We start from the raw sequence: 25,408 nt of genomic DNA, 5'->3' as shown, positions 1-25,408 counted from the left end.
TTATAGTAGTGATATGTTTATTTCCGATTAATTTAATAAAAGAACAAAGAAATGTGCCAATGTGGTAGCCATGTTACGTAGTTGGTTTAATTTAATAAAAAAAAAACATATATATATATATATGTAGAAAAATATTAAATTGGGAGCTTGGTAAAGAACGTGGCGCGCTCTGATTGGTCCACGGAGACCCTTTATGCAATTCTCGCTTTTAGGAGTAAACGATTTGACGTGTTTGTTAAAAGTATATAATTAAGCCTTAATCAACGTCTCATCAATCATCACTTTCTTCAACCATTGCTTCATCATTACCTTATTTCTTCTTATCATTGTCGTTTCGGTACGCAAATGATTACTCGCAACCGTGCATGCCACTTCGCCACCACAATTATTTAATTAATTAATCGACAACCTTGAAATTTTCAATTCATACGTTAATTCGGGTAATAAATCATAATTCGAGTGTGATATGTAATGATGCGCGATCCGGATTGAAAAAAAAATCGGTATTATGGCTTTTTTCTTCCTGCTCGGTAGTTTCTTCTTTCTACTTGGTAGTTTCCTCTTTCTCTCTCTCTAAGTTTGTATTGGTAAATTTGAGATTCTATATTTGTAGATCTACTATTTAGATTTGTTTATTTTTAAAATCTTCCAACAAAAGCGTTTTTGTAGATCTGAGTTCATGTACTTATAGATCTAAGTTTCTGTAGACTTATATGTTTTTCTTTTTTCTTTTTTCCTTCATTTGGGTTTGGATTTGTATCTATGTTTATTTTGTTTTTTCTACTAAAAATATTTGTTGTTGTTTATTTACAAATTTTGTATCCCAGAACGAGAATAGAAGATATGATTTTGCAAATATATATGTATATATATAAACTCAAAATCCCTCATTTTTACTTGCTCTGTTTTCACCGCCACCTCCAAACCAACTCCACATTTTAATCTAAAATCAATTTTGACCTGACAAGAAAATGGCTGAAAACACCCAAATTGCAAGCATTAAAGAAGACCCAAAAGCACCTAAAAGCCTCTTTTCATGAAAAGTCTTCTGCGAAGACTTCCAATCCTATCATTCTCTGGCAAGTCTGTATGCACTTCAAATTTTTTCATGTTCTTTGTGTTTGGTTGTTGGGAGAGTTCATTTTTGTAGATATGGATTGATTAGATCTAGGTTTTCGTTTTTGTTTTGACTCCATAACCATTTGATTTGTGAATCTTAGTTGTCATTCTAAATTTAAACGATTTATGGGGTTTTTGAAATTTCATAATATAGATTTGGTTTGTCTTGATTTTAAAGTTCTCGAATATCTCTTGCATACCAGACTCGTTCAAATAGGCTATAGTGAAAATAAAAAGATATCGATGCTCTGACTCAAACAACTATTAAAACAAAGATGAATAGAGAAAAAGGCCAAGTCTTTTAATAAGAAGTGATCAGAAATCGTTATAATATTATTTATAAAGATGGGCCAGGCCCAAGATAGAAAGAACATTGTCGTGTGGGCCGATTCACACATGGTGTTCAATGAATGGTCTGAACGGTGGTGATTCCCCCGTCGAAGTGAAAAGCTGTTTGTTTTTTAACTTTTACATGGCCCATTGGCTTGGTTTAGAGATTTCCTTATTGATTTGGGCTTCATTTATTTTTTATCTTATATTTTATCAACTATAATCATATTTATCAATTATGTTAAAATATAATTAGATATGATAAAATAAAAATAGAATAGAGTCCGGCTAGCTCCACATTTTGACCGTTAGTTATTTTTATAATTTTTCTATTCATATATTTTTAATATATTTAAATTTTTAAAAAAATAAAAAAATATACTAATACACTTAATCACTTCTTTAATCATTAAATAAAAATAAAATAAAAAAATTTCCGAGCAGTTTAGTAAAGCATTAAGATTTTGGATAGGTTTAGAGGATGATATGAGAATTTTGTGTTTTGTTTTGAAGTTTAAAATATTATGTTTTAATTTTATTATTGTTTTGAGATTTGAAAAATGTGTATTGAGATTTAAAAAAGTTGAATTATTTATTATATTTTATATGAAGATTTGAAAAATGTGTAATAATAAGATGAAATGAATTGAAAATTTTATGTTTTGTGTTGTACCCCAAACCTGTCATAATAGACAAAGTAGTTTTTTCTAGTAGAATCCGAAAGCATTACGTGTACCGACCAAACAAACGGTAGGAACGGCCGCGTGGGCCCCTCCAAGTCCCACATCCCACGCAACTTCCGCATGATAGGCCAACCATCACATACACACGCAAAAACACCCCCATAAAAACGAAAGATGCTATTTTACCTACTTAACATTTTGACATCATATATATTTTTTATTTAATAATTAAGAAAATAATTATTAATATTTTGATTTTTTTTATATATTATTAAAATATTTTTAAATGATAAAAAAATACGAATAAAAATTAAGATCGTTGCGTGCGCATTACATGACATCCCCCCACTTCGCCCCCATTAGCAAGCAAGCAAGCAGCTTTTTCTTTTCCTGTTTTCATCCAGGCAGCTCTGGGAATACCATCATAATATCACCTCCTCCCTTCTTCCCTGCCTCTTCCCTCTCTACTACAGCCACAGCCACAGGCACAGGACCACCATTTTCCAGGTACTTTTTCCTTTCTTGACTTTTTCTTTATATCATCCACCGACTAACAACATGAACAGCATGATTCTTGATTGACTTTTTGGAATTGTCCCCTTAATGAAGATAACCATATTATGTGGTTGAGATTTTTTCTTTATTTTCTGAGTGACAAACGAAAAAAAAAACCCCGCGTAAACATGTTGGTGTTAGTACTGATTCTTTTTGTGGTATCTCGTGGAGCTGTTAAACAGTATCATATTGCAATGGCACTCTCTGATTCTGATTCGGCAAATGCGCTGACGCTTGAATCGGTAAGAGACTCTTTGGTGAGACAAGAAGACACTATCATCTACGCTCTGATAGAGCGGGCCCGTTTCCCCATCAATTCTCCTGCGTACGATCATTCTTACGCTAAAATCCCGGGGTTTTCAGGCTCCTTGCTTCAGTTTCTTGTCAGGGAAACCGAGGCCCTCCAAGCTAAGGTATGTATGTATGTGCTATTCTTCCAACTACCAAAGGGAAAAAAATGCTTCATGTTGAACGTCATCATTGTAGCAGACTAGACAGCATACTGGGAACTTTGAGGTTCTGTATTCTTTGATTTTGGCTAGAATCATTTGATCAGAAAAAAAAAATTGTCGTTAAGTTTTACGTGCTTGGTTAAAACCTCTGAATTATGGCTTTTTTTCTGTTTCAATTTACATAAAAAAATTACCAAAATTGGCAATAGGACCTGTCCCGACTCCTTTATGATGCTAGAGGCAACTGATACAGGCGCCCAAGCCCATACCATCCTTTCAGCATGGGATTTCAAGATCTTAGAACTGATTATTTTCTGTCTGCTAAGTTGTGTCATGGATTTGTATATTTTCTGATTCATTGTGGGTGCCTAACATGAACATGGTAAAACCAGTACAATGAGTCACAAATGACTTTTCTGGTTTGGGTCGCGCTGCTACTCCTGAGCCTGATTTGCAATATGACCTGGAATGTTACAGGCTGGCAGATTTACAAACCCTGAAGAACATCCTTTTTTTCCAGATGATTTACTGCCCTCGCTGGTGCCTCCTTTCAACTATACCCAGGTAAATGATATGATTCCCCCCCCCCCCCAACAAAAAAAACTCTCGCTTTTCTGTTCAAATTTGGAAAAATGTCGATTTTTGTTGGATCTAATTCTAGCTATAGGTTTTGCATCCACCAGCCGCTTTCATTAACATGAACAAGTCCATATGGGAAATGTATTTTGATAAACTTATCGCGTTGTTTGCTGCCCCGGGTGATGATGGCAATTATGCATCAACTGCTGCTAGTGATCTTGTCTGTTTACAGGTAAAGATGGTTGTAAACCTTTTCTTTTTGTAAATTTTAGTTGACATGCATGGTGAGTTCAGGATTTGAAGAACTCTGGATAAAAATGGGTGTCTTGATCATTTGATTGACCTAGCTTTCATTTTGATAAGGAATGATATGACTATTATTACCCGCAGGCCCTCTCCAGACGGATTCATTATGGGAAGTTAGTAGCTGAGGTAAAATTCAGAGAATCCCCTCGAGATTATGAGCCAGCAATTCGCGCCCAGGTATAATGAGTACATCATTACTCATAAAGTAGACAAAGTTTTCGTAGTTATATCTGCTTTGTTGTGATCAACTGAGGAAGCAGTAAAAATGATCCATTAGACTGCAATTACTTATGATAACGAGTTAATCGAGAGGCATTTGAGAGAAACGAGAACATATATTGAAGGACCTTTATATCAGGGTACTTTTAACACCTAATTTTTATAGGCGCCAACTCTTGAAGAGGTATATAAAGGTCATGCATTTGACAACAATTGCGTTGTTTCAGGATAGAGATGCTCTGATGAAATTGCTGACATTTGAGAGTGTGGAAGAAAAAGTGAAGAAGAGAGTTGCGAAGAAGGCCATGGTGTTTGGGGAAGATGTGACCCTGGACAATAAGGAAGCAAGAAAAGGAAAGTACAAGGTTGATCCCTCTGTAGTTTCTCGACTCTATGCGGAGTGGGTGATGCCTCTTACCAAGCTTGTCGAAGTTGAGTACCTCCTACACCGTCTTGATTGAAGCCTACTTCTCCTTCACTCCTTCATATTGAAATCATCAATGCGATGTAGTTTCAAAATCGACCCAGTTTCAGCAATGTAAGTAATAATAGAGGACAATCATATTTGCAACATATTGCAACTGAGATTTGAGGACTTGATGCTTAACAACGCATCAATGATTTCCTCTTAACGGTATCATGACTGAAACATTTATCAATGGTGTCAATCCTGAGTCAACATCAAAACAGGAGAGCATGTAAATTAACTCTGGAAACATTTGGATCAGTGCTGCTGCATATATATTTCTCAAACAGGCCATCAAAAGTTAAATCCTGTATTTCAGGAATGCAGAATTACAAGAACAGAGAAATATACAGAAAAGGCCATCACCATCAATTAATGATAGTTTTGACCTTCAATTTTCATCTATCAAATTTAAAACAATTTTATCCTTTGAAAAATTTAAATAATAGTAATTGTTTTCCTTCCATCCATCAAGTGTGAATGCCACATTAGATTATAAACTTGCCATTTCAGCCTTCTGTTAGTCACGTATGCAATTCAACTCTCATTTGATGGATGTGAGATTTTACGAAAGAAGCTTTTTTTTTTTTTTTTTAAAGAGGACGGAACTCCAAGTTTATTGATTGCCCTCACTTTTGGCGGAGGAAAACTTTGGTTACAACTCAGCACCTGGTGGTTACATAAGGATGATCTTCTTGGTTACAACTTAGGACTACTAAAATTCGAAAAACAAATCAATCCTAGGCATAATTTTGACTCTTTTGAGGACCAAAATAAAAGATTTCTACACAAGTATATATGATGGATATGACAAAACTTCTGAAGAACTAAGATATGCTTGACAGAACATTACTTGTGAAGAACACTGCTCCTTTCTGGATAAACAAGGTCACCACCATATTGTGCAAGGCAAGTTTCTATAACAGAAGGATCATCCGTGATCAATTTATCCAGGCGTTCTTCAATAAAAGCAAGTCTCTGTCAAAGAGAATGGTTAGTAAAAGCTACCGATAATGAAGAACTAAACACGAACAACAACGACATAAATGAAGTGAAAACAAAGCGCATTTGGTGAATAGTGTGTAGCAAGGCAATATTAAGCTTGTCTCCTGTAAGAGCTAAGTATTCTCCTGCGAGAAAAAAGGAAAACAAAGAAACCAAACACTTGCAATCAGGATAGGGTTTTACATGAGAAATTTTTACCAATTCAAAAAAGTTAAATACTTGATCCTAGTGATTAAACTGATTACAGAAACTGTGTGAATCTAAATATTCCATCCATCATTATGTTTGAGTTTGTGTTTATTGGAAACACAGCATATTGCAAACTCAGAAAGAAAAATACTTCACTCAAATAGCCTGGTAGACGAGAAAGATGAAAGGATGCCCCTGCATCAGGATGGAAACCCATTTTAGCCTCTGGATTAGAACAAAGCAGCAATTTTCATTCATAGTGTTAACGCTTAAAAATTGCACAACAGACTGGAAGGGGAGAAAGATCTATTCTCGGCTCCGTTGAAGTTGTTCTAGGCCTGGATCGGTATTGTGTGGAGTCCCCGGCAGTGGTCCAATGCGATTGTACGGTGTCTGTGCATACATCCATGGAGGTAAACAGTAAATAAATGCAGGAAAAATAAAGAGAGGGAGAAACACAGATTTACGTAATTCAGCACTGGGCCTTCATCCACCGGGGTGCGGGGAGGGGAGAATCCACTATAATAAGCATGTGTTACAGTCTCTTATGGTCTCTCGTCCTTATTGTACAATGGAGATCTGAGTTCTATCATCTGATTTTCATCCTCGCGCTCGAGTCTCTATGGTGAGGTTGGAGAAGATAAAGTCTCCAAGAAACCTGACCAAAAGTTCCTGAGGTTGTATGTGTTCGTGCCTTTTATCTCATGCACCTCTTTGTTTTATGTCACTTCTATTTGCTTTATGTCACATCACTCATTTTTCCTCCTGACACTCTATCTTCCCTCATATTTTTGTCCCCTCTTTTTCTCTCTCTTTCTTCCCTCTTGATAAGTCTCCCCCTATTGGGCTTGACCTAAGAAACACCATGGACCCATTATATTTTATCCCTTACACATAACTTAGAAAATTTTAATGTATGCATCTACCTCGGCAAAAGCTGGCGGTTATTCAACTGTAAATAAAGCACAAAGAAAGTTTTATTCCAGAAAAAATGCCGGCAGAGATGGCCTTTGCTTCTAGAGGACATATCAATGACTGGATAGAGATGAATGTTTCCATAACTTGTATTCTACAGGCAAAGGGAAATCAGAAAATGATCCTCATCACCCTGATAAAACCAAAGCTGCAACGGAACAGAAAAAAATTAAAATTCTCTTACAATCAAGAATATGCCTTTTCATCTCATCAATTGGTTAAGGCTATATGCTTGCCTTATTGGTCGAGATTATAGGGTAAAATCCAAACAAAGTACTTCACTTCGCGGAACTCTTTAACACTTCATATAAATGGAAGATACAAATGACTCCAAAAAAAAGTTAGCAGTAATTATTCAGTCAGCAGGGCATTTTTATTTTTGATAAGTAAAAGAAACAATTCAAATCAACAGGGCATTGCAGCTGTTGCGTACGTACAGTTTTATCGGTAACCAAACGGAACATTCCTGGAAGGCACCTCCTTCCATAGTGATACAATCCAAGATAGCCAATAGCAGGGATGTGAATTAAAAAAGGAAAAGTCGATTTCGCGTATCGAATCGCCCACTAATATTAAATGTAATATATTCGTTTAATAAAACAATATAAATTAAAGATGAAAATGATTTTTGTAAAATAAATGATCTTATTCTTCTCTCAATTTTTTTATTTTTATAATCAAAAAATTTTGTAAATATTAATACGTAATTTAACGTAATAAACCGCTGGTCCCTAACAAATTCCATTAAAAAATCATCAATCGTCCCACTCCCAAATGTTAAAAACTAGGATAAGGCATTTTTTATTTGCTTTTTTAAGCCCAAGGAAAACTTTGTTCGACTTGTTTGTGTGAAGCCTGCATTCTATTTGTGTGCGATCCGATAAAATATTCACTTTCATACTCTATATCTATATAACTTTTTCATAAGACATGAGATATTTTTCATAGGATATGAAAGCATTTTTCATAAAGTATGTTGGTGTTTTTCATAGGATATGGAGTGTGGAATAACGACTGATGAAAAAAAAAACTTCTTTATTATATATATATTATACTATTTCATGCGGTTGTCGTACCACCACACTGTCTATTCACATTTCATATGAATAAAATCAATCACTAAGTAAATAAATAAATAAAGTATTTGAACAGTAACTTAAAGCGATAACATTGAGGGGTTAAATAATATTTTCCTTTCCACAAACAGTAAAAGAATGATTAAACATGGCCCTATCCCCAAGTAAAAAAACAGATAAATTAGATGAGATGGGTCATTCACCAAAATATTTTAAACTTCAAAAGGGCTACTCACATGTGGCTTCCAATATATTGCTTGAAGATGCATAAACATATATAATGGTTGAAAAAACTGTTTACACCCAATTTTTTAGGCGCATTTACACTAACCGTTGTAAATGCAGATCATCTTCAGAAACATATTAAAGCAGTTTAATAAGTATTAATATCACATTCTATTAAGTTAGAAAATAAAGACGGCAATATATTCTCAAAATTCCAGACCATCTACATTCCCAAGTCATCCCAACGTAAAGATTGCGTTTTTGTTGCTATTGTTATTTCCCTTCTCGTGTTTAGTCAGAGTTCGAAGAACCAGCTGGACCTCTTGAGTAACAGATAACAATGCAATACATTCATCAAGAAAAATCAGATATAAAAATCCGACATCTGATTTTTCTTCTCATGACTTATACAATCTGTTAAGCCGAGCAGCCTACGAAAGAAAAGAACTCCAATTCACGGTTTTACCAAATGGGTATGACCTGAAAAGACAAAATGAACAAACAGCGACGAGGAAAGAACTCTGGAAACTTTGAGGGTAAGAGCAATTGAGAGAGCAGGTCTGTTGAGAATGGTAGTTCTTGGCTTAGTTCTTCCTTCGACTAAAACCTGAAAGCACGAGCAAACTAGGGAGCTTTGACAGTAATAAAACAAGCCCGCAAATGGGGTTGCATCTTAGAATGAAAATGAACAAAGATTATAGAGAAAGGGAGAGCATAGGCACAGAACTCTCTGAAAACTGAGTTTAAATTTTCCAACCTAAAACATACGAGCATAGCGAGAGACGGCGAGAGAGTGGGAGTCAGTGTGAGAGAATGACCTGGTCTTGGAGAATATCGTTTTGCTCATAGTTTGGCAGAGCTCTCTCTCTCTCTCTCTCGTTGCGGTGTTCTTTGGTGTCTCTTTGCTACAGTCTCATCAGCTAACTCAGACTTTTGGGTGATCGGCGACCGCGGCCAAACTACGTTGTATTCGGTGTGTTTATTTGGAGGGGAACGGTAACTGAGAGGAAAACATCTTCCCTCGGAAAACACTTGCATGCGTATTCTGTTTTCTCTCTGGGCCGAATGGGCCTACAGTGGGTGGGGGCCGCCCCTTAGTTGTGGGCCCATGATTTGTCTCCTCCACCGTTACATACTTGCAATTTGGACTTTTATATGATAGGGCTACAGCCCGAGCTCGGCAAGCCAATGGGCCTACATCGATGGACTTTTATATGAAAAAACAAAGTTACAATTTGGAACCAACAGATGTTAGAAATAAAAAGGCACTCAAAAGGGCTCACATTACATTTCTTTCTTTTGGGTGAAGTAACCCTTTTCAAACCAACATTTTGCACTCTGCAGCTAAAAAGTTAAAAACCCTTCAGCAGCTATAACAAAAAGTACCATTTTTTACACTTGAAAAGCGGTTCGAGTCTCCCTCTCCTTCTGAAGTCTGAATGAACCCTCCCTCAAAAGTCCTCTACGAGATTGAATGCCTCCTGTGTCTTGAAGATGAACCTGAGGATTTGGTGTCTACAGGAACCATTGAAGTTGGGCTCTGCGAACTCACAGACGTCTCAGGGCTCTTGTTATCTCCATGCCCTTTACCCACAGCCCACAGTTTATCGAATATTCTCCTTGACCGGGATGGCAGCAACTGCATGCTGCTTCTGCTGTTTTTGCTGCTCTTCTTAGCAAGTTTCCCGTCCATTTGACTCATCTGCTTCTCGAGGGTTCTGCAGTTTTCAGCTGTATTCTCACATTCTTCGTCTGTATTTTGCGTGGAAAGTGAAGCATCCCGGGAATTGTTGTTAACGGATCTAAAAACAGCAGATGTTCTAACCTGCTCAAAAAAGAGAACTTGGACAACAACCCGAAGTGGGAGGCGCTCATTCTGAGCAGCATGCATGGATGCATCCATCGTCAGTTTCTTGACAACCATAAGTCCACATATCCTCTTCCTTTCAACTTTTGTCAAACTTGGATGTTCCTGGAACATAATAATCCATCAGATCTTCATAAAAGAAATGTGTTCATGCTTCAAACCACAAAAGGCCGCATCTTCTAAATCACAATCACATTCACAAGAGTATAAGATAAAATACGTAAAATATCATTAATACAAAGCAACAGTGCCGCTCAGTAAGCAAGAGCATTGGAACACTACGGGATTGATTTGAGTGGCTCTTCCACTTGAAATCAGGGCACCTCAGTCAGCATTGGACCAAGTTTAAACTCGAATGCAACCCGTTGCGGTGGCCGCTTAGGTATTAACCTCACAAGATGTCCTAATGTTAGTCTCTAAGATTGTTTATGTTGTAAACATGATGGGCAAAGCAGTGAAACTGGTCCCTAGGATGCCGGAAGCTATGAGAAAAAATTAATCAGCATTTCAGACCACAGCGGATATAAATCAACATAGCACAGCTCCAAAATTTCTGGCTCATCTGCCAGAGCCCAAAGAATTGGAAAAACTTGTGAAATTGTGGCTTCAGTCACCTGCTTGTCTCATACAAAATGAGCAGATGCCCATTCACTATTTTTTTTTTTTATTGGTAAACAATAACTTTATTGATGAGAATGAAAATGCCACTTCAATATCAAGAAAGCATCCTGAAAAAATTGGAAAGATGCACAATATTGGAATACATGGCATAATAAGATCCTACCTTCAGGTAGATGTCAATGGCCTTGTACAATCTGTCATGAGTAGGTCTAGCTAATTCAGGTACCGTCCGTGCCAAGTCAATGAAACTAGAGAGAGTGAGATTTCGATCACGTGCAATTTCTGCTAGATATCCATCAATCAATTTACCAACATTCAACAAGGACCCAAGTTTCAAGACAAAGTTCTCGGTCTCCTCATTCTTCTCAACATCCATACCCCGGTTGGACTTCTCATGCATCAAGAATCGATTTAAAATGCACCGCACCAACTCAGCATCGTATATAGTAATTTGGGGAGACCGAGCTGGGATCAATAGATCTTTAACAGAAGCTTCATGCAACTTCAGGCTGATCCTATTCACCAAATCTTCCCTTGATGACTCATCTGCTCCAACCAAAATTGCAACTTTCAACAGTTTCAGCAAGAAACTACAAGAACAACCCACACCTTTGTCAGATGGCAATAAGCAAATGATTGTTTCTACCAAAGATTTGTTCCTCTGGGCATGAGCATCAGAAACCAAAGCATCAACAGAATCTGGCAACCATCTAACTGCGTACATCTTTAGTGCCTCTCCAATCACAGTAGCATCCATTCTTCCCTTGGATTTTACAGCAATCATTACTCGCTTGTAAAGATCAATGTCCAGCTCACATATATCTTCAACCCACCAATCCTTTGGAACAGATTCCAAATTCACTGGGAGCTTTACTCTATCCTCAACAATTCTATCAGGCTCGGCTAATTTCCGATTAAATGTGTAGGACCAAGTAACATTTGCAGGGTCCACAGAAGTTTTAGAAGCAATGGAATCTATGCATCTTCCAACAATTTTCAGATCCTCAGACCATGGCAGAAGAGATTTGGCCGTTTGGAGAACAATAATGGAATCTTTCCAGCTGCGGAAGATACTAGAGTTGAGAAATACCTCAATCTTAAATATTAGGTTTCCTCGATCAATATCCTCAGTCATCTCTAGGTACTCAGCTGCACAACGAGCAGCCACAACATTGTATGGATTGAGCGTAACAGTCATTCCATAGCAGAATTTTGCACAAATTTCGAAGGCTTTTGGCCCACCGGGAAAATCAACCATACAAATTTCGTCATCATTCTCCTCAGTAGCCTTCAACACTAGTTTCTGCAGGCAATTGCTCTTGGACAAGAGAGGGAACTGAAAAGACAGTCACAGTATTAAAAAAAACCAGCAAAAATCCCAATCTGTGGAAAAAAAACAATCATTTATGCTTTTCTTAATGGATTTTTTTGGGAGGTTTTTCTTCAGCAAAAAATGACCAATTTCAATTCACTAGAGGTCAAAGTATAACAATTCAATCACCCAAGAATGCGGGCATTCAACTCACTAGAGGAAAAAGTAGAAAAAGGAGATCATACCTTGTGAAGGCAAAACTTCACCTCACCCACATTTATGATGACATCCGTTGCCAATTCAGACGATACGTACCTGCATGAACGGAACATTGATATGCTACTCCAATAAAGAGAAAACTATGAAGCTGAACATGCAATGGAAAGATGACTATCTCATGGCTTATAAACTGGAATTTTGTTTTTATAAGAAAAAGTTTACAGAACTGGTTATCTTGGTGCTGTTGATAGTTCTATAGACAATGTCAGATATTTTTGAAAAACAAGCATATTTCTCCATATAAATGCTTTGTATCTCCAAAGACCATAGAACCCAGCTTCAATCCCTAAAGCATAGCCATATGGAATATTATAAGGTACCAGTACCAGAAGGGTTGGATGCAACATCGATTAGAGAACTTAATCTTGATCTCAAACAAAGTCAATAGCTTTGATCAAAACACTTAAGAGTCATAGTGCACTATAATTTTCCACCACTCTTAAATCAAAAGAGCACGACAACTTAAATTCAGAATGAAGGCCCTAGTCTTAAAAGGATAGTGACTTGAGTATTGAGTACCAAGACACCCGAATCCAATTAACAAGTCCAATGAGCGCTAAAAGATTTTTCTGCTAAGCTCTATACAACAAACTGAGCTCAATGCTTAAGTAGATGAACAGAACAGATTTATCTTGTGTTTGGATACAAATGTCAAGAAAACCCCTCCAGAGTCTAAAAGCCAAAATCACAATCAAAATCAATGTCCAAGACAGACAAAATTGGGCCAGATGATATCTACTTTCATGAAAGGTGAAATCATTTCTATCAGGATTTGTACGTGATAGGAACGTAAAGATATGACACCACATTTTACAGGCACCAGAACTATCTAAATCTCAACTAATCTATGACAGCATCATGATCTGCAAACCTGGGTGTACGTTGAACATAACCATAATTATCACAAGAATACTGCCAAAGAAACATGCAAATTGCACTATGATCACATGATCACGTAATTAAATAAGGTAATAACTACCAATCCAGTTTTGTGGTTGCCTGATTTTTCAGTATGCAACCAGACATTGCACATGCAAGAAGTTCTAAAATCGTACTATCAGACATTATCTTACAGCAAGAGAGCTAGATTGGTCGTAGCCAAACCATCCATCTACGGGTTAAACCTTTCCCCTGACCTGTTTGAGGCATAATTAGACAAATCCAAATTTACAAGCAGTGTCCACATGTAGATGTTTTGCGGAAGGTAGAAATCATAAATGGTGGGTAGAATAACGTCCCTCTCACTCCGTACAGTAAGAATTTACTCGAATTGATGATTAGAGAACTCGGGTACCGCATATGGATTTTCCACATCTGGACCACAACTTCTTCAAAAGGACAGTTCAATGGCTGGACCACATCCTGAATGGACGGACACATACATAACGGCGACACCTCCTTCCTATTCTCTCTTCTTAAAGTAGTTGTATTCGTAATTTCAATACCCGCATTCTTTTTTGTGTTTGCCTATATCTTTTTGTATAGCTAAAAGATATTATCAAAAGTTTGTGACTTTATTTTTTCCCAAAATCTGAAAAGGCATAGTTAATTTAGGTTTTTCACTTCACATATTAATCTGAACGTTAAACAAAGCCTACACTTTCCCTAAAATTGCCAGAGCATGCCATGACAAAGAAACAGAACCAAATACACAATCCCCAGAAAAAGAAATATAACCCAGGAACAAAACCATGCTTAAATATTATGTATAACTTTAACCTTAAAATCAGAACAGAATAAATAAAAAAGAACAGAACAATTCACAAGAAAAGAGGACCTGGCCTGCATGGATTCGAAAATTTGCCAATGGCAAGACAAAAGAAACCCTCACCTGACAGCTTTCCCTTCCGCTTGAAATGCATCAGGCTTTGAACCCAACTTCATAAACTTCATTTTTGTTGACCCTAAATACTCCGCGACAAGTACCACAAATCACAAACAAATCTTTGGGCAAGAACGCTCAAAACCACGCCCCTGTTATGCAGTGGAGCTGTCCACACGCCACCTCCAACTTCGTCTCTCTGAAATGACTGATTCAAGACAAACCCAGGAACAAAAAACAAAAACCCAGTCCAGAAATGGCGGTTCTTCAGTGACTTCCTCCTCTGTCTACAAACTTACACGCTGCCACTGGACCATGCTGAAGCAGCTAAACACCGGACCGACACAGTCTCCGACCTTATACCACCACCTCGATCTTGGAGCTGTTGCCATCGATTCTGAGGCTCTATGATGACGATGATGACGCTCGAGGAGAGAGAATACGATAGAATGAAATGAATATCCTAGACCACGAAAAATCCTACAGAGATGGTTCTTCAGAGAAACGCAAAAAAAGGAAACCTACCGTCAGAGCAAAATATGAGTGCTTGTAAGCTGTATGCTGAGACCGAGAGAGAGGAGTGTTGGCGTTAGAGAGGGAGAGAGCCCTCTCTCTCTTTTCTCTCTCTCGCTCGCTCATAAATTATCGCCGCCTTTGCTTTAAATCATCGTGATCCGCTCAAGATCTTCCCTTCTCTCTTTTGGCGCAAATCTCAATGGCTCTCTCTCTGACGCAGTTGTCTCTCGTAGCCCCCGAGTTCTGCAGTATGCAAAGAAAGGAGAAAACAAAAGAAACACAAACGGAGTTTGTGCGTGCGTGGTAGTATATATGCGTGGGCGTAGTTTTGTAGTTTGTAGTGAGGTTTGTATTTTTTTTTTTTTTTTTGGGTTGGGAGGGGTTTTACAGAGTGGCGGAGACTGAAGAGAGTCAGTCTGTCAGAGAAGCAACACCCTCTTAAAAAAAGGAAGCTTTTTTCTGTGCCGTTAATAAAGCACGCCACCCTCTCTTTTCTCACCCCTCTGTCCTTCCTTTCCTTCTCTATTTTCATGTCTACCATTTCCTTCCCAACGAAAGTACCAATTCGGTTCTCATTACTCCCATAAATTGGATTGGACCACAACCAAAAATCAAGACGAGAATTGTTGCATTTTAATCCGAGTCCCTCTTCATAATGGGGCATTGAATAGATTAGGTTTGTGTAGATTTTGAGAACCCAAAGACCAATCCTGCTGACAAATCATCTTAGAAGCATGTGGTCGAAATGATACCTACAGATATGGATGTATTCCCACGATTTCTCCTTACGATATTAAAGGACGTAGCTTGGGTCCTTCTCTTTCTGCTTTGTACAAAAGAAGAATATGCTCTTACCAAGAACTTTACGACAAAGTATCATCTGGGTCCAGTATATAGATTGGTTCCATTCTATGTATATTGCACCTAACAAGCCAAACTGACCAGCCTTGTGCAGTCATAACAGGTTGAAGTGTGTCTACGAAAGAATTAGACACTATCAATCGCATATTGAAATTTCTTTGACTGGTCTCCTATACCGCTCAAGTGCAAGATTGCGCCATAAAATATTAAATACTTAAAAAGTCTGTCTGGTCATTGTTTCAGGATTAATTCACTCAAATTTGGATCAGCAATGTGAAAAGCATTCTCAGTTACAGCTAATGACTTTTTAAAAAAACAAAAATAAAAGAGAGAGAGAGAGAATGATAATATGAATCCAGAGACGAATCATTAAAACAAACAGTGGCAAATCAGAGCAAACTGGCGAATTGATGAGTCCTTAAAAGTAAAGATTTTTGTCTCGGATATTGTTTCCTTATGTTGAGAATTGTCAGGGCAGAGTTGTTTGAGTATGGTGCTGGGGGGAATGGGGAATGGGCAGAGCTCTCAAATGGCAGAAGGAGAAGCTGGTTTAGTTTAGAAGGGGGCACATCCATGGCCCATAATTCACAGAGAGAGAGAGAGAATTCTTCCAATGGTCACAGAGAGGTTGGATTGGTGAAGCCGCGACGCTTCCACGTAGTGAATAGACAGCTATCTCATTGATTATTATTACTGCCACAATGTAATTATAACTCTGTCCAACATTATATTCATTCATATATGCAATGCAAATCGAGTACTCTACTCCTCTCTTCCCTCTGCCTATCTTTTCAGTAGCTCGGCCCTCCTTACAATTTTAGGAATTGAAACTGCTACATCCACATAAGATTGAAAGGTAAATATTTATTTATTTTATAATCATTTTTTTAAATATTTTTAAAAAATATTAAAATATTATAAATTTATTTAAAAATATTTCTTTAATTATTATATAAAAAAATTAAAAATCATTATTTTTTATAGTTTTTTATCCAAATACTTATTATAATTAGAAGAGGAATATATACAATAAGTAGACTTTATTATATATTTAATATTGAAGTCCACGTTACTTACAACAACATTTAATATTGTGAAATCGTTTAACCGTTGATTACAGCCGTTATTGTCTTAAATCAGACGAATTTTTTTTTAAAAAAAAAAGAAGTTAATTTGCAGTGATTAATCAAATTGACTAACATTGACTGCAAGGCCTTACATCATGTAAGTCGCATGTGTTTCGTCTTTCCTGGGAGGAGTTCGCTTTTACATAACTCTGTCGGTAGCCTGTACTTAAAAGAACTTGGAAGAGACTGTAATTGTGGTCAGTTTGGTCAACGGGATTTATTTTCCTCGTAGTTTCCTTTTCCTTCTAACTATTGAATGTTAAGATTTCTTTGGATAGATATTACACGTACGTGTATCTGTTTTCCAACTGTAAATTCAGTATACGTACGAAGGGCTGGCCTCTTTCTGTAATTAAAATATGTGAGGATATGGTATCATGCATGCATGTTCACGATTTTATAAGCAGTTATCATGTTGATAATTAATGGTTCAACTATATGGTTTAATAAGTTAGGACCACGAGCTAAAAAGGTCATGGTCTGGTTTTACAAAAGATCGTATTCAACAGCTAGCTAGCTAGCTAGCAGCAATGCGAAATTAGCTGCATATATGATAGACATCGTTTGTAAATTTCATTACACAAAACAAAGCTCGGTGGATTTGGAGAGTTGGAGTTAGAGATGTGCGTGCATGCATGCATGCATGAATGAATGGTCCCAAAAGCTAGACACGAGAGTAGAGTTGAGTAGGGGACCTTAGGCAGTGCATGCATTATCCTATAGTTTAATGGGCTGCCTAATTTATTGGACCAATTTCCCTTTCAGCTGCCAAGTCCATTATAGCTGCCTCATAATAATAGTCTCCTCAATTAGTTGGGCTCTCTCTTTATATATATAAAGTAATATTAAAGAAAAGTCATTATAATAGTATATATGTTGTATTTATTATATGATTATTATTCTCAATATTTATTTAAAGATGTATAGTCTAGATGATATCATATTATTTATATAAAATAGATACTCTCAATAGTAACTTTTATTTATATTTATTTATATATATATAATATAGAAATTAAGTGGGAAACAAACTGAAAAAATAAGAGTTTTATTTGAATAATAAAAAAGAAAATAATATTAGTTACGTTTATAATATAATGACAAAAAGGCAATTGCACGTCAAATGATCACCACGCGTGGCTTTATAATTGCTGGTGAAATTAGGCGTGAGGATAAAAGCATAATAAATGAATGATAATGGAAAAGAAGTGGGGGGAGGGGTCCCCCAATGTAATAATAATGGTTAAGGTGTTGGATGGGCCTTTCATTGGGTAAATATAGAGACTCCCTTTTAATGCCGCCTGCCCTACCTCTTTTTGTTGTTGCTGACTCGTAGTACCTACTAGCTAGCTAGGCGTAGTAGATTCTTTCTCTCCAGGTTTTATCTTCTCTATACCCTTATTTTTATTTTTTTTCTTTTTGGCATATTTATTTTCTGGGTCCCCTTCCCCCTTTCACAACTCTCTCTCTCTCTCTCTCTTTATGGGATTGTGATATTATTAATATGATTGGACTCAATAATCACTCTAATTCATCTCATATTATTATTAAAATATTAATATTAACTTTATTAAAATTATTTTTAAAATTTAAAGAAAAATATATTTTTTTATAATTTTGAAACCTATCCATCTATAATTATACGTAGGATTAGTCATTAGATGTTTTAAGATAATAATATAATATTATTTTTTTAATAATAATATTTTTTATTTTATTTTTATATTTTACAATTACACTATCCAAAGAAGCCTAACAATTAATAATCAAATATTAAACGGAAGGCATCCTAGATAGCATCGCTAACTTTTTTGTTGGCCTAAAATTAGATAGGAGCATCGGATTTTTTAGCTAATAATATTATATTTATATTATTATAACAAATAAAAATTTCTGTAGCTATAGCCCTATAACATTAATCCTATACGAATTTAATTGGGTTATTATTTAAAGAACAAACTATTATATTACTGTATACTGTTTACGCATGAAAGAAGTTGATTTTAATTTTTATAATAAAATATATATTTTTGATGATGAATAGTACATCTTCAAATTATTTTCAAATTTAAAGATGTACTTAAAATCACTAAAGCTCAAAGTTCAAATTTTTACATTTTGATGAAGTCAATGTAGATGATTTTATCTATATTTCTTCAAATTTTAAAGATCTATTGGCTTTTAATGAAACCAATATTAATGCTCTTACAACTTTATCATATTCTCATACAAAATATAATAAATAACTCAATTATTTCAAATCTCAAAACAATAATAATATTAAAAAAATAATATTTTAACAATATCTCATCTTACCGTCCAATCCAAACCACATCTTAACTTCAACCCCTTTTTTTTTTTTTTTCCTTTAACTTGACAAAAGAACTTAGTAGTAACAAAGAAGAGAAATTGGTGTAGGAGGAGGCAATCATTTAATAAGGAAGATAGATTGGGTTCATTACTTCAATTCGATCCATACTGGCAGGCTTCGGTGCACCCTTGTCCAATAAGCTCCATCCACGAAACCAGTCTTCTAGCTTTCTTTTGGGCTTGGGCTTTTTTACTCTCTGTTCATCCGCCACCTCTGCAGTAATAAAAATATTTTAAAGACAGACACATAAATTATAAATCTTAGCTTAAAAAAAAAGGCTATGCTAATTAGGGGAGGAATTAATTAATTAAAATAATTATTTGTCATGAGTAATGTTACATATAGAGTTTGCAAGCGTTACGGAATTATTTTTAAAAAGAATAGTATTCATTATTAGAAAGTTAATTTTTTTTATATGAATTCTATATTTATTTATTTTTTATTTTTTAAATAATTATACAACATTTACGTATTACACTGTCCTAGATATTATTTCTCATTTGTCCTATATTATAACAAGAGTTATAGTAATTAGGCCTGGTAGGTATACGTGTCACGTACCAAGCATTTTTTTGATATATTATGATCTTCATTGCGATTGTGTACTCTGTGCTCTATTCTATGAGAATGGTCGTCTTTGCCAGACTCGTTCTCCTTTCTGACCGTTGCTTTTCTCTGTATTCATTTTTTTTTTTTCATGCTATTTTGACCGTTCAAACATATATCGCTTTATTTTTTAACCGTTACAGTCTTTTGATCTGTAGATTTATTTGATGGGTCGTAACGGACAAAACCCAGAAAGCTCTAAAGGTCCAACGGCTAGTTTTCTCTCCCTTTGTCCTCTATAAATACAAGGAGCACCTGAATTACCCCCATCAATAACCTCTCTCTTCATCTGAAAGAAAACACACACCCACACAAACTCACTTCTCCGGTGTTCTCACAGCTCCTTCCTTTTTTGCTGGTCGTGCCCCTCGATCTCTCTCAATGGCAGTTATTCCAAGAGCAATTCCAGCTTTTATGCTTCTGTTACTCTTCAGCTTCTCTGAAGCCAGAGAGATCGTGGTTGGAGGCAGTGCGGATGCATGGAAGACCCCGTCCTCTGAATCTGAATCCCTCAATAAATGGGCCGAAAGTTTTCGTTTCCGCGTCGGTGACTCTCTCGGTAAATTCCTATCCGAATTGGGATATTATCAGATTAGTCTTTTTTTTTGTTCAATCATTTTATTGACTTTTTCGAACATTACCTACCTCGTTTCATGCTTGTCTCTCTCGTAGTGTGGAAATATGATGGCGGGAAAGACTCGGTATTGCAAGTTAACAAGGAAGATTATCTTAGCTGCAATACTTCTAAACCCATTGAAGAGTACAAAGATGGGAACACTAAGGTAATGCTCGACCGATCTGGGCCATTCTACTTCATCAGCGGGGCCGACGGACACTGCGAGAAGGGTCAGAAGTTGGTTGTGGTGGTCCTTTCTCCAAGACAAAGGTACACTGGTATTTCTCCAGCGCCCTCTCCGGTGGAGTTAGAGGGTCCGGCCGTTGCTCCAACAAGCAGTGCTACAAGGTTGCAGGGTGGTTTGATGGTTGCGCTGTGGGTTTTTGCTTTCGGTTTGTTTTGATGCGACTCCAAAAGAAGAAAAGGGCACAGGGTGATTACCGGCGTTTGAGATTATTTTTTGTTGGGGATTCTTTATATTTTTTAATCTATACGGCGGGTTGGATATTGATGATGTTTGTATTTCCAAATTCAGATTATAAAACAATAAATTTGCATTTGTTATACGATCAATATGACCCCTTCTCAAGAGAACTACTGACAATTCCTTTTTGGGAGACTGCAACCCAGAGATTTGGCCTGAGAGAGATGACAAGTAGTTTCACAATTCAATCGAAATATTCAAGAATTATTGATTACAGCAAAGCTCAAATGGAAACTAATCTGAGTCGCTCTCAAACTTGCACTTTTAGGATGTGCAGAACCAATAGCGTTTCTGGAGACAGGAAATACAAACAATAAATAACTTTACTGAAACTGTTTTTGATTGGAGTCAGGTTTCATGAAAACTCCCGAGAAAAGACTTACATACATACATTGAGACTATAAACACCCAAAAGGAGAGAGGATCTTTTTCCTTCCATGCAGATTTTGCTTTCTGTCATTTTTTTCTACAGATGGATTCTGTCATTTTCCTTGAAGAAAACAGCAGCTTCACTTATAACTTCAAGAATTCCTTGAGAAAGCCATTCGTCATATCCATCAAAACGATTATGGTTGCTTAGAAGTAAAATCCCTCAAGCCTTTTGAACCGGAGGTGTGTGTCATCTTGACAAAATTACATGTGTTTTCATCCTCACACACCCCACACCACACTTATTTTTATTTTTTCTAGGTTTTATTCTTCTTAAACTAATTGAATTATTCTACTCATCATCCATATACTATACATTTGGCAAGAGAAAAAAAATAAAACCGTACGATTTTCCCGATCTAAATAAAGCAGGTTTTACATGAAGAAGATTTGGCTCAGCATGTTCTATTCGATACGGGTAGGAGAAGAACCCAACTCGGTATTCTTAAAAAAATAGAGAAGTGTGATGTGTGGTGAATGAATATAAATCTTTCTAAGATAATACGACGAATACCTTTTCTTTCTACTGGATCTAATTTAAAATTCGGTATTAATGACAACGTCAAACAGCACAACCAAAACTCAAATATTGTGAACTTCCAAGTTAGTGTCTGCAAATGAACTATCGGCACAGGGGTAGGTAGACAGAGAGATCGGGAAATTGAATATTTAGAAAGAATAACACTTAAAAAGATGACGGGCAACTAAAAATTGAAATAAGCACTCGCTTGAAGACAATTACAGATATGAGCGATCTGGTCCCGCAATCCTGTGGAGATACAAGAAAAAAGAAAGACTAAGACGACCAATCCAATAAGCATAAACCCAATTCCCATAAACAACACCACATCAAGTCTGCACTTTGAAAGGAATAAGCTCAGGAGACACAAATCATACACCTAGTGCGTCCTACAAATTTATCCCTAGACATTGGGATTGCGACAAGTAAACAATGTACATGCGCGTAATAAAATAATGATAAAATATCAAACTAGAGTGACATTACATGAAGCTATTTGAAAAAGGCAGACTACTTTCTCATCAATAATCAGTGAAAAAATATCACACTTGTTCTAATCATTAAATAAAATAGTTATTCATATAAAATTACTACAATTGTAACAATCAATTAGCAACTATATTGTCAACAAAAGCATGAGTGTTAGTACTTCCTTTTTAGTTTCTTGTATAGGCAAGGAAAATAAAAGCTCCAAATGAAGCTCACATAAGATCCTCATAAAACTGATATGAGGGCCTACAACAAAAATTTTCAAAGTAATTTTGAAATTAGGATTGTTCTTTTTGTTGTGGGGTGATTATAAGTTAAATGTTATAAAGAACAAATAAACAAATTATAAATATCAAGGGAAATTAAAAGATGACAAAAAATTTGAGCATCATGCTAAAACTCTACCTGGATAAATCAGGAAACTCAGCCCATAGGGGCATCTTCTTCTTCCAAAGCTTCAGCCTGTAGAGGTCCCCTAAAACCACCTTTATTATCACCAAGAAGTTCACGGGCTGCCTTCTCAAGAAATTCCTTCGCAGCTGTTTGAACCGATTGTTTTTCAGATGATTGATACTTCCGCTTCTTTTGGACACTCCTCTCTAGATACTTCATCTTTGGCCCCTCTCCTCTACTAATATTTCTCATACTTTGCCTCTGGTCTAAAAAAAGTGAGCAATCCCTCAATGCAAAGAGCTAAAAATGGTTAAAGATTCATGAACATAACAATTAGAAAAGAACGATTTACCTGGGGTCAGGTCAGGCAAAGAATGCTCAATAAAACGTGTTGCAGCCTGATAATTCAAGGTAGTAGAAGGTCGAAGTGGTGCTTGAAGAACAAATTCAAAATCATGCAATCAGTTAAGAGGAAAATGAACTACAGCCAACACAAGAATATTGTCATTAGAAAATGAGATTCTAAAAAAATATTCAAATTTGAGCATATGATAGTATGCTCTGCATATTAAATGACCCAGCCCAGTCACTTTCATCTTAAAATAAAGTAAAATCTTCATAGTAAGATTAGGACTGCCCTTGCAGCACCATTCACGATGACATTTTATGATGAGAAATTTACAACAAATGTCAAAATTTCAAAGAGACAAATGTACCTTTACTCAAGTCTATGAACCTCTCTAGTTTGTCCTGATACAAGCTTAATCTTTCCTACATCACATGGGCAGGGGAAAAAACAGTTTAGCAAGACCTAACGTCAAAACTTCAAAATAGTTAGAATCAAACAATCAAATCCAAAAAGCAAATTATACTAGTGCAAATAATGAGCCCTTTATCTCCCAAATGTATAGAAAAACAGAGAAAAGACCGATATGATAACCATACTCTAACATCAAATACAAATATACAAATTATCATATGCTGAAGCAAAGAATCAAACAAAAATCCACGGTATGAGAATACTTACAAGCTCTGATTTGACTGGATGGTCATCTGGGTGAACCCCAGAGCACCTCAACCTCACTGTAAAAGAACAAAACCCAGCAATTAAACCATGCAGAACCAACATTCAGAATCACCGATATTACATTAATTGACAACATTACATGTGAAGAGGGTTGAGGTGGTCCTAGCGAGTAAGAGCAGAGACTGAGCACGTTGTAGAGGCGGCATCTGGGAGAGGACATCCGGGTCGGAGAGAGACAAGAACTGGAGCAAGTGGGCCTCGACTTCTCCTACGTTGGCCAAGGTACGGTTCACAGAGTCCAAGACCGAGTCTGGTACCACCGAGCTTTCTCTTGCTCCTCCTTCCATGGATGCCCCGAATCACGAATCACCGTATTAATTACGATGCTATTAGAGAGGAAGGAAGAGTTTCGTCTGCTGGGTTAGGGCTTTGACCTATGGGTTTGGAGATAAGAGTGAGAGCTTGCGCGCGCTTTAATAAGGTATTTGTGCTTCAGGGGCGTTTCCTCCAAGTCGTACTCCCAATAGTCGTCGGGGCCAAGAGGGTATTTGGATTTCAATGCTTCTCCCTATTTACGGCGGCCGAGTAACGATAGTCGATAGATATACAAAATGTTTTATAATATTTTCAAAAAATATGTAAATTTAAAATAATACTGTAGAGAAGAGCAGGAGTGAAATGCATTGCAACTTTCAAATCAAAAGTATTTTTATAATAATATTTCTTTAATTATTTTATAAAAATATCCTCCGCTTAAAATAAAATTGTAGAAAAGTTGTAAAACACTCTATTTCTGTCAATAGATAAAATATGTTCTCTTTCAAGATCTATTAGAACTTTTTTTTGTTTTTTCGCAGATATTGATATATATTGGAATTTAGTCAATAAAATACAGAGTTTATAACTTCAAGAAGCTTAGGGAATTATACAGATTTATGAGGTGGATCTTTTTCATTGTGAAATTCAGCAAGGATGGTGGAATTTGGATTAATAGGATGTTATTAAAGACTTGTGTCGCCGCTACCTATTGCGTCAAGTTGTGCGCGTATCGACTTTGTGATTGATGAATTTTCCTCATTGTCCATTTCTATTGTTCATTCATGAAATCGAAGTTGCATTTGTGACTGTCAATATAAAAAAAAAACTCTGATTACAAGCCAAACTACTTATCTGTGGAGAGTTTCCTCGCACACAAATTTTTTTACGACGAATATTGTCTTGACTTCTAGGAACTCTTTTGACAAAATTGATTTGTCTGAGAGTACCATTATCTATAAAAAAATAAAACTGAGATAACCATTCCCTCCAAAGGAGAAGAAGGATGCAACCACCCCCATCATCTAAAAGAGGAGAAGGACTAGACTACGCTCATCCTCAAAAAGAGGTGAGTATTCTCCTACTATAGACCAAAGTCCAATAGTCTATTTCTTTTATTTATTAACACAAACAAATACCAAAATTACAAACACTTAAAAACATTGTAAAAAAACACTGGCCAAGGCGACTGAAGTGGCATAAGGATATGCACCACTCTAGGAGGATGCTAGACAGTCGATCTTGAAAATACTGAAGTCGCTAGTCCCAAAAACGTCGCACGTGGCTGTAGCGCAAGCCTTCTCGCAGTAGCGCGTGGAAGCCACACATCTACGATGACCCCATGAGTGTGTGCTAATCGCCACTCCTTTTGGTGTCATATTTGGTGGTTTAAAAGATCGAAGACTAAGGAAACTCATGGTGGGGGGTGTGTATTATGTTGGCTACTGGAAAACCAAGGATCGGTGTTTCACTTTTATTTGACATGAAAAAAGGAAGGGGAGGAAACACCGGAATGGAAGGAGGGAGGGGGTTCTCTCAATAGAAGAATGCTAGGGCCGGCTCATTCACTGTCC

The 25,408-nt window shown here is 36.5% G+C and overlaps 4 protein-coding genes across 4 annotated transcripts; 2 read left to right on the top strand and 2 right to left on the bottom strand.

Moving 5' to 3' along the window:
* Positions 1–2,465: 2,465 nt before the first annotated feature.
* LOC109001012 (chorismate mutase 2) lies at positions 2,466–5,081 on the top strand. Its single transcript, XM_018978124.2, has 6 exons — positions 2,466–2,639; positions 2,870–3,100; positions 3,617–3,703; positions 3,807–3,950; positions 4,109–4,201; positions 4,471–5,081. Exons 2-6 carry the CDS (start codon positions 2,882–2,884, stop codon positions 4,702–4,704), a joined length of 777 nt encoding a protein of 258 aa, XP_018833669.2. The 5' UTR covers positions 2,466–2,639; positions 2,870–2,881; the 3' UTR covers positions 4,705–5,081.
* Positions 5,082–9,335: 4,254 nt separating this feature from the next.
* On the bottom strand, positions 9,336–15,285 carry LOC109001011 (BTB/POZ domain-containing protein NPY1-like). Its single transcript, XM_018978123.2, has 4 exons — positions 14,090–15,285; positions 12,225–12,294; positions 10,831–12,003; positions 9,336–10,151 (listed from the first exon to the last, which is right to left on the bottom strand). The coding sequence occupies exons 1-4, from the start codon at positions 14,149–14,151 to the stop codon at positions 9,642–9,644; spliced, it is 1,815 nt and encodes a 604-aa protein (XP_018833668.2). The 5' UTR covers positions 14,152–15,285; the 3' UTR covers positions 9,336–9,641.
* A 4,536-nt stretch (positions 15,286–19,821) lies between these two features.
* Positions 19,822–20,750, top strand: LOC109001010 (early nodulin-like protein 1). The gene is made up of 2 exons (XM_018978122.2): positions 19,822–20,120; positions 20,234–20,750. The coding sequence occupies exons 1-2, from the start codon at positions 19,943–19,945 to the stop codon at positions 20,578–20,580; spliced, it is 525 nt and encodes a 174-aa protein (XP_018833667.1). The 5' UTR covers positions 19,822–19,942; the 3' UTR covers positions 20,581–20,750.
* Positions 20,751–21,496: 746 nt separating this feature from the next.
* LOC109001008 (nuclear nucleic acid-binding protein C1D) lies at positions 21,497–24,101 on the bottom strand. The gene is made up of 6 exons (XM_018978121.2): positions 23,659–24,101; positions 23,520–23,575; positions 23,209–23,263; positions 22,845–22,925; positions 22,505–22,758; positions 21,497–21,859 (listed from the first exon to the last, which is right to left on the bottom strand). Exons 1-5 carry the CDS (start codon positions 23,864–23,866, stop codon positions 22,523–22,525), a joined length of 636 nt encoding a protein of 211 aa, XP_018833666.1. The 5' UTR covers positions 23,867–24,101; the 3' UTR covers positions 21,497–21,859; positions 22,505–22,522.
* Between the last annotated feature and the right edge of the window lie 1,307 nt (positions 24,102–25,408).

This window comes from Juglans regia, chromosome 8 (genome assembly GCF_001411555.2).
Source record: "Juglans regia cultivar Chandler chromosome 8, Walnut 2.0, whole genome shotgun sequence".
In the NCBI taxonomy this organism is placed as follows: domain Eukaryota; kingdom Viridiplantae; phylum Streptophyta; class Magnoliopsida; order Fagales; family Juglandaceae; genus Juglans; species Juglans regia.
This window is presented reverse-complemented; position numbering and strand designations above follow the sequence as displayed.

Excerpts from the sequence above, each read along its gene's own strand:
- LOC109001010 (XM_018978122.2), top strand. The coding sequence starts at position 19,943 with ATGGCAGTTATTCCAAGAGCAATTCCAGCTTTTATGCTTCTGTTACTC. Across the intron at positions 20,121-20,233 it reads CCGCGTCGGTGACTCTCTCG|TGTGGAAATATGATGGCGGG; the intron begins GTAAATTCCTAT and ends TCTCTCTCGTAG.
- LOC109001012 (XM_018978124.2), top strand. The coding sequence starts at position 2,882 with ATGGCACTCTCTGATTCTGATTCGGCAAATGCGCTGACGCTTGAATCG. Across the intron at positions 3,704-3,806 it reads CTCCTTTCAACTATACCCAG|GTTTTGCATCCACCAGCCGC; the intron begins GTAAATGATATG and ends TTCTAGCTATAG. Across the intron at positions 4,202-4,470 it reads AGCCAGCAATTCGCGCCCAG|GATAGAGATGCTCTGATGAA; the intron begins GTATAATGAGTA and ends GCGTTGTTTCAG.
- LOC109001011 (XM_018978123.2), bottom strand. The coding sequence starts at position 14,151 with ATGAAGTTTATGAAGTTGGGTTCAAAGCCTGATGCATTTCAAGCGGAA. Across the intron at positions 12,295-14,089 it reads GCGGAAGGGAAAGCTGTCAG|GTACGTATCGTCTGAATTGG; the intron begins GTGAGGGTTTCT and ends CCGTTCATGCAG. Across the intron at positions 10,152-10,830 it reads CCATTGACATCTACCTGAAG|GAACATCCAAGTTTGACAAA; the intron begins GTAGGATCTTAT and ends ATTATGTTCCAG.
- LOC109001008 (XM_018978121.2), bottom strand. The coding sequence starts at position 23,866 with ATGGAAGGAGGAGCAAGAGAAAGCTCGGTGGTACCAGACTCGGTCTTG. Across the intron at positions 23,264-23,519 it reads ATCCAGTCAAATCAGAGCTT|GAAAGATTAAGCTTGTATCA; the intron begins GTAAGTATTCTC and ends CATGTGATGTAG. Across the intron at positions 22,926-23,208 it reads GTTCATAGACTTGAGTAAAG|CACCACTTCGACCTTCTACT; the intron begins GTACATTTGTCT and ends TTGTTCTTCAAG.